The following is an 8685-nucleotide window of genomic DNA, read 5'->3' as shown; positions in this document are numbered from 1 at the left end:
GCCATTAAGTTGCCATTTGCGATTTCACAGCAACTTGATTGCAACATGAGAGCATTTTGTTATCATCAACTGTCGTTCATAACGAACAGCAAGTGAACAGCAATATGACGGTAATTTATGATTAAATATGGATGATGTACATATGATAACAACATAAAGCTTCGTAACAGGTTTTTATTGCTGCAGAAAATTTTTTTATACGGAAAAGTAGCATAAGACTATATAATTTAGTATTAGCCATTTTAGTACTTGTAGATACTAACTTACAAGTACTACATTGGTTAATACTAAATTATATGGTCCTAAATATACTATTTTTCCATAAGTTTGAATATTATAAAAAAGATTAGGTTCAGTACAAAGTTATATTAGACACCATTACATACCTATATGTATATATATAAATGACAAAAGTATCACATTTTATTGTTTAATCTTTGTATATAGTAAAATATATAATAATACTTTAAAATACGCGACAGTACATATTCGGTGCCCATTTTTTCTTTTTTTTTAATTTAATTTTCTTCGTCAATAGTTGCGTACTCATCATCATTTTGATTGTCACTCTCATCATTTTCATCGCCATTCTTATCGTCATTTTCATTGTCAATCTCATCGTTGTTTTCATCGTCATTCACATCTTTCTGTGCAGCGAGTTCTTCATTCTGATTTCGAAGCAGATTTTGTTGTGCCTTCGTTCGTTGCTTTTTACGATCCCCATTTGTGCTGCGTTCCCGCGTCTCGTAGTTGCAATTCGGAGCCGCGACTTGCTCGTTCTCACCGCTTCTCCTACTTCGCGAAAAAATATATCTTGTGTTGGGGCAGCAAAGTTTGGGTTTAACGCCACTGCATCTGAAATTAAAGATTACACACACACACACACACACAATATATTCATTAAGTCCACATTTTATGGAAAGATCAAATAATTTATTATAACTATTTAATTTCAAAATTTATTTTTAAACTGCTTCAAATTAATTGTAATTATAATAATGGTATAACTAACAATATTTAAAAATATGTACGTGGAGGCCCAGTTCGTTAAAATCACAATTCATTTGGAGCAATTTAAATCCATAAATTGATAAATTTATAAATTAATATCATTTGTGAATTTGCACATTGTTTCACATTGTTTTAGAAAATATATGTAGCAAATTTTTAAAATTGAAATTATAACTTACCATATATTACTTTAATCAATCTGGTATCGAATAATGGAAGATTCCCACGCTCTCCCCATACAGAATAAAGTTGAATGGTTTCGTCCGATATTGCTTCCTTCATGCAAAATCTCACGGCATCATGTACACTGAAACCTCCTAAGAATTTCAAATATTCGACCTGTAAAAAGAATAACATCAATTTATAATTCTTACAATATTTTTTTAATAATATTTATTACTGCCAATCCTCATATTAACATTATTGTCAATCTTTTATATAGATATTTTTACAGTATGGGTATAAAGACTATAATTTCATGTATTCAACTACAAAACCAACAAACTAAAGAACATACAATATATTAAAGATCATTTTGCAAGTAATGAATATTAATACTCAATTTTAAATTGTGATTCAAACACGTAAAGACAAAATTGTATGTTATATGGACAGTGTCAAAAATAAGTAAAATGTCTTATTTTTGTTTTACCGTTTTTCTATCCTAACATTCTTATTTCTTCAAAATTAAAAAACTTACAGCAATCTCGTATTCCTCTTCCGAGATGTTATTAAAATCGATTACATCTTGTATTGATCGAAGTGGAAATGAACACGGCTTTGGAGGCATAATGTTCACTCGCTTTCGCAGCAACCTGTTCAACTTACGGTTTATCACTCTAAAAAGAAACAAGAAGTTCAATTTTTTTACATACTTATCAAATCTTATCGAAAAGTTTTTTATGTTATCAAAAAGTTTATTAATGTAAACAAAAAACTTTGCATGTACATATATTTTTATCAGTTTATTTAGATACACATATTTAATAGAAGCCAGTTCTCAACAAAAAAATAATTGAAAATTTGGCCAAAAAGTTTCTGAATTTTTTCTTACAAATATTACAATTAAAAAAAAAACACTTTTACTGTAAAATAAACAAAAAAATAGGGCAATTCCACTTGTAAATTATCAATTACCTGGATAAAAGTCTGTAAATATGTAAATATCAAAAGATACGGTAGTATCTCGTTGAGAATATATCCAAACATATATGTATGGATGAACATTGAAACAAAAATAAATTATAGTAAAAAAATTACATGCTTAAAGATAGGGTTTTTTAGTACTATACATATACTATAAAATTAAATTCAATAAACTAATTTTGAAAATGCTTTCGACAGTTACTTTCGAAACAACTGTAATGTGAAAGAAAAAAAATGCTTTCAAAGTTTCTTCTTATTAATTATCTCCTAACTTCCAAAAATATTGATTCTTTTCACAGCTTTTAACTGCAATTCCAGTTTTTTCCATATTTTTTTCAAAAATTGATTTTTGAAAAATTCTGCACTTACTCGTAATCTTCTTTTGTGGGTAACTTGCTAACTGTTTCGCAAAGGCGCCTGAAATTAAAATTGTACCACTTATTTATCTATATACCGAAATATATACTCTCTCTGTATCGATTTTTCAAAACCTTAAGAACGAAGTTAGAGCGGAGACATATTGTAGGCGTGTATGCAAATTTAACGTGTACATTAGACATTTACAATTATTTTTCTAATACAATATATATTATTATTGATAGGAAAAATTTCCTACGAAAAAGAATTTAACTTACATGAGGCTGGTCCTTACATCATCAGTCTGCAGTAAACGTCTGAAAGCATAATTTTAAATAACACAATTTTGTTTTGTGAAAGCATACATCAACTTATATGGTTAGAACCAATGTAATTGCGAATACGTACTGCATATCATTATTTTTTTATTCATCATTTCGATTACCGCGACTCACATTCAGAGTATTGATACTGTTAGAATCATAATTAGATATTGGTCTAGAGCAGTGCTCGGAATTAGTCTGAACATTTCAGCCGATTTCCGTGGTATACGCCTCCTTTCCTCTCCTTACCGCGCGCGCCGCAGCCGCTAGGGCCAGCGCCGCCGAGCGTTAGGAGCGACACTATCTGATTATGAGTGGGTTCTTTTCCCTATTTATTAAAATTTTAAAAAATGTATTAAAATTTATTAAAAATAAATTTTTTATTTTTAAATTTATTAAGTGGAAATATTTCAATAGATTTCCACGTCACCCATGAGATACTAATGCTGACGCGTTTTTTTTTAAATGGTTTCCCCCGTAGACCTATTCCACTAAAGATAAAAATAAATTCTTAATTTAAAAAAAAATATATATGTAAAAGAGATTTTCTTAATTAGATTTTCTTAGCCTTTTATGAGAATGAACAATTGATGCAATAATGTAGATAAAAACCACTTTTTGAAAAACGTGTCAGTATTAGTACCTCATGGGTGACGTAGAAATCTATTGAAATATTTCCACTTAATAAATTTAAAAAAAAATTTATTTTTAATAAATTTTAATAAATTTTTTTAAATTTTAATAAATAGGGAGAAGAACCTACTCATAGAACCTAATCAGATAGTGCCGCTCCTAACGCTCGGCGGCGCTGGCCCTAGCGGCTGCGGCGCGCGCGGTAAGGAGAGGAAAGGAGGCGTATACCACGGAAATTGGCTGAAATGTTCAGACTAATTCCGAGCACTGTTTTAGGCGTTTTTATTCCGCGTGAAGGATGTCCCAAGCTAGAAGTCCAAACAAATGATTTAATTATTTCGTATAGCTAAACAATTAAAAGTACTTTTTCATGCTGATGCTCAACGCTTAATTTCAGCGTCAGAAGACATCATGTGATTAAAAATAACGAATTATTGCAGTGGTTTTCAATTGAAAATAAGTAAGTCTATAATTAGTTCTGTACGTTAATATACTATAAATATAATAAATGCTATAGATATATCTATCATGATAAATAAAACTTAAAACGAAGGAAGAGAGAGAGAGAGAGAGAGAGAGAGAGAGAGAGAGAGAGAGAGAGAGAGAGAGAGAGAGAGAGAGAGAGAGAGAGAGAGAGAGAGAGAGAGAGAGAGAGAGAGAGAGAGAGAGAGAGAGAGAGAGAGAGAGAGAGAGAGAGAGAGAGAGAGAAGTATAGATTTTAGATAAACTTACCGATTAGATTGAGATCGCAATGCTCGATATTTAGCAATACTCTTAGCATTTACATCTCGTCGCTTTTGATTCTTTTGACTTATCTTAATTGCAATACCTTTCTCTTCCCGCAAGAAGCCATGCTTATCACTGATCATGCACAACTCACAATAGTATATAATTAAATTATATATAATTTTATACATTTTGGCGTAAAAAAATAATACAAATAACAAAAAGAGTAGAGCAGTAAAATGTTCAGCACAAAAACCAGATACCTTAATATTTATTTTCATTTTAATGATTAATACTTTTAATGAAGCAAAAAATAAATAGACAGAACTAATTACATACAATCTCATTTTTATTAAACAATCTATGAAAAACTGTTTCGTTAAATAAATTTTATATTAATTCGTAAAAATACATGAAAAAAGATTGTAAGTTACATATTTGCATACATTTTAATTTATTTATATTTAACAAACAAATAATTTTAATAATAATTGTATGTTAATTAATAATAATAATTATATAATGCAAAAATTATTTTAAAACTCAACATTTTATCAAAAAATAATCTGCGACAAGAAAGAGCAATAAAAAGAGTTATCGCCTATGCATAATTATGAAAATCTATTAAAGCTTTCAAACATTTTTTCCATACATTCTAATGTTACTTTTGTATTTTATTTTTTAAAAAAGTTTTCCTTCAGAGTCACAGCGATGTTTCTACATGTAAAAGAACCGAAACAATGTATTTTCCAATCATGGGTTTATCACCTTCAATAATACTACTACAATCTGAGTCCTCGTCATTGTTAATTTTCCAACATGGCATTATATAGCACTTACTCTTCACTTCATGCAAAGGTATAACATTGAAATCTTTAGATAATGCGGAAGATGTAAAAATACCAATCAAAGAAGATGAAATTCCAACATTATAATAATCATCGGCAATCTCAAATTTATTAATCACTAAATAATATAAATTATCAATTTCGAGAATATTGCGTACTATGCACACAGATGAGTCGTGCAAAATGCAGCACCTATCGCCTAAAGAATCAATATTTATAAACATGCTGTTACAATTAATCCGAATTTTCTTGTACTGAATTACACATGACAGCGCCTGAGGTACAGGACCTTTATCATGCCTTCCAAATACTTTTATCGCTACATAAGTTGGAGGTCTCAATTCTTCTCTTTTTTCTCTTTCAGCTAGCCTGAAAGCAAATTGTTGCAAAGGACGGTGAGGTTTTCTGTACAACTTCCTAAAGAATGATATATTATTTTCATATCGAAAAGCTGAGAAAGCGTCAAGAGGTCCAAGGCGTTCAACATCTTGTACTAAATGTAGCAACGCATGAACGTTGTAAGATAGAAAAGTATATTCATAAAAATGGGGACATTTTTCTACAAACTTTTCTAGCGCTAATTTTGCAAAATATAATAGTATTGATGAAGTTTTTGAATGGCACAGTGCGCGTATCGCCGCATGAAAAAGCAAGAAATGCTTATAGCCTTGCATTTCCATAATGCCTTCAACAGCAACTGGACCAGTATATAAGATAAATTGTCGGCCTTCAGTTGCTTTGAAGTCTTTATGTTCAGCCAGTGGCCTCGGCTTTCTAGACATTTCTCGCGGGCAATAGTCTGCAATGCATTCCAATTTTTTCGAAACAGTTCTTGGTTTTGACCTGACAATTTCATTTTTTTTCCGTACTTTCCCGTGATCCATGCAATTAAGAGCTTTTTAGCTACACCAATGCAAACCAAGTGCATATATTCGACGGGCACTTGCGTTACCATTCCCATTGGCAAACGTGATAATGGAGTAGGTCCCTTATGATGATCTTCGTCAACAAGGCGAGAATATTCATCGTCGGTTCTAAGGCGAGCATCAGTGCTAATGAAAACTATTTGGCGATTGTATCTAATACCGACAATTTTACACTTGGAAATGAGAACATGGATTGCTCGAAGTATGTTCACAGTGATTAAGAATCCATGAACGTGCAGGAGCATCTGCGATAAAAGCTCTCAATCTAACTCGGATTTTTTTTTCACGAAATTGAATACTTTTATCAATGACATCAAGCGCGTCTTCAATAAACTTATTAAGGAATTCATCAATGCTATGTGGTTTTTTTAATCCTTTATAGACCCCTATAACTTCCGGTGTAGAATTTGCAATATTAACAATAGAACACTGAATTGGCCAGATTTGCGCGTAACCCGATTTATTCAATCTGGCACCGTCAGTGCTCCAATCAACCTCGATCACATCCGGAATCAAATGCTCAGGTGTTTTTTTTAGAATTCTCATTAAAGCTTTTTCAAAACCTATATGGAGATATTCTCCAGGATTAACTTTCCGCACGTTACAACTTACTTGCGGAGTACTTAATAACGTTCGCGTATCTTGTGGAAGATATGACAAATATGGAATCGATTTTAATGCTTTTAAAATTAGATTACCTTGGATATGCGTCAGATTCCCTTCAATAAACACCAATGCAAGAGTTTCTTTAAATGCATGCACAGAATTTACCTCTGCATCCCCACCATTACAATCAACTTCCGAAATAATATTTTTAGCATATACTACACTATCTAAACTGACACTCTCAACATCCATTGCATTAACAAATGAACTAACTGAAATTTCAGTACACTGCTCATTAGTGAGAGACATGTCGTCATCAAAAGAATGATGACTATGATGATGGTAAAGTTAGATCGACACTGAGTTCATTTGCAGCACTTGTCATACTAGGACTTTCTGATACAACATGATTAAATTGATCGTTCTGTTGCAGTAAGCGTAATACATTCCTACGCTGGCGTGACGATAACATTAAACCCGGTTTACGACTTCGTACTTTTTTGAATGTTCGACTTTTAAAAGAATTCATTGTATCGACTTTATATTATTAAATAATTGATAATATATAATAAAGGATATCAATAATTGATGAAATATAATCAACAAAAATAGTGATCAGACAAGCAATAACTCTAAGATTTAAAATTATTATGACGCAAACAGATAGAAAAAAAATTTTACTATAAAGTGAAAGTTATTATAACTGTATTAAAAACTTGTTAATTTTCACTACAAACTCGCGTTTACTACATTAATATGTATTTAGGCCAAAGAACACACAAATCTAGTAATATATAATTAAAATAAAGTACAATAAATATACAATTACTAGCTAACACACACACACACACACACACACACATTAACAAATAATTAAAATTATATACTAACCTATTTTCGTTATTTTCGTTAAATTTTGTGTATTGTTAACCAATTATCACTTCAATTTCATCCGGCCGGAATTAATCACCTCTACGCCCGGGAAAAAAAGTTTATATCCAGTTATATATAATTATATATAATTTTGTAGATATAATTATGTATGGATTTTGACCTGATCTAATTACATATAAACAGATAAAATTGTTTTTAATTATATATAATTAGATCGTATTATGCATACTTCATATATATCTATGATTATACAATTATATATTTTTACAATTATAATTAGATCTCATCTTTGATGGGTTTATTTTTGTAGTAAATTAAAAAAACCAAAATATCGTCCCTCTCATGCCAAAACTATGAATGTGCACATTTTTTTCAACATTGTTTTTTTTTGTAAAATTATTTTATGCTACTTGATTTAGTATTTATATAGTTTTAAAGAATACCTAAAATACTTTAGATCTTAGGTACTTCTATGGTATCTGTTAGAGCGGCAATGGGGAGTGACTAAACGTGACAAGATGAGAAATAAATAAAATGCACAGTTTTGGCACAAACAGTTTATAATTGCCACAAGTAAAAAGAACGTGTTACAGCGTGACGAGACAACGTCGAGAGAGAGAGAAAAATAACATAAAAGTAGTAACACGCGGATCGCGGAGGAAACACAAAAAGGCGCGATCTATAAATCAATAAGAAACTAATAGTATCAGTCGATCGCGTAACGTAATTATCGAGGAGGGGGAACCTCTCTCTAATAGTATCTTAGACTCTGAAACTCTGTATAAATACAAAATCAAGTAGCATAAAATAAATTTTATAAAGAAAAACGAGGTTAAAAAAATTTGCACATTCATGGTTTTGACATTAGGGGAAAGTATTTTGATTTTTTTATTTACTACAAAAATAGACTCATCAAAGATTAGATTTGCATAAGGGAGACTTATCAGAGATAGATTGCATAAGGGGGACGATATATTTTTACGAATAAATTATTTATTTATAATATTTATTAATTTATAAAAACAATCTCATATATAAAATATACTTATATATATAAAACAATATTCAGAATACTTAAATTTTTCAATAAAAGAAATAAAATAAATCAACATTATTATTATAATTTGCAATAGAGAGATTAATCTTTTTTCATGTATTGCAAACATGTGTAATGTGATGAATGTAGAAAGCACTTTGTCATACACGCGAAGAGAA

The 8685-nt window shown here is 30.5% G+C and overlaps 1 protein-coding gene across 2 annotated transcripts; it reads right to left on the bottom strand.

Annotated features, from left to right (window-relative positions):
• Positions 1–474: 474 nt before the first annotated feature.
• Positions 475–7556, bottom strand: LOC137000474 (uncharacterized). Of its 2 annotated transcripts, none has more exons than XM_067357053.1 (6): positions 7468–7556; positions 2793–2831; positions 2527–2574; positions 1712–1850; positions 1191–1350; positions 475–855 (listed from the first exon to the last, which is right to left on the bottom strand). In XM_067357053.1, coding segments are annotated over exons 2-6 (567 nt in total). In that variant the 5' UTR covers positions 2795–2831; positions 7468–7556; the 3' UTR covers positions 475–637. The 2 variants fall into 2 exon arrangements, with proteins under 2 accessions (XP_067213154.1, XP_067213155.1); XM_067357054.1 differs by having other exon boundaries at positions 1712–1826.
• Between the last annotated feature and the right edge of the window lie 1129 nt (positions 7557–8685).

The sequence above is a fragment of the Linepithema humile genome, chromosome 6, assembly GCF_040581485.1.
Source record: "Linepithema humile isolate Giens D197 chromosome 6, Lhum_UNIL_v1.0, whole genome shotgun sequence".
NCBI lineage: Eukaryota > Metazoa > Arthropoda > Insecta > Hymenoptera > Formicidae > Linepithema > Linepithema humile.
The sequence above is the reverse complement of the archived record's forward strand: the minus strand, read 5'-3'. Positions and strand labels throughout refer to the sequence as shown.

Coding starts and splice junctions, on each gene's coding strand:
- LOC137000474 (XM_067357053.1), bottom strand. Junction 1,851..2,526: donor CCCACAAAAGAAGATTACGA/GTAAGTGCAGAA, acceptor GTTTCTTTTTAG/AGTGATAAACCGTAAGTTGA. Junction 1,351..1,711: donor AAGAGGAATACGAGATTGCT/GTAAGTTTTTTA, acceptor TTCTTTTTACAG/GTCGAATATTTGAAATTCTT.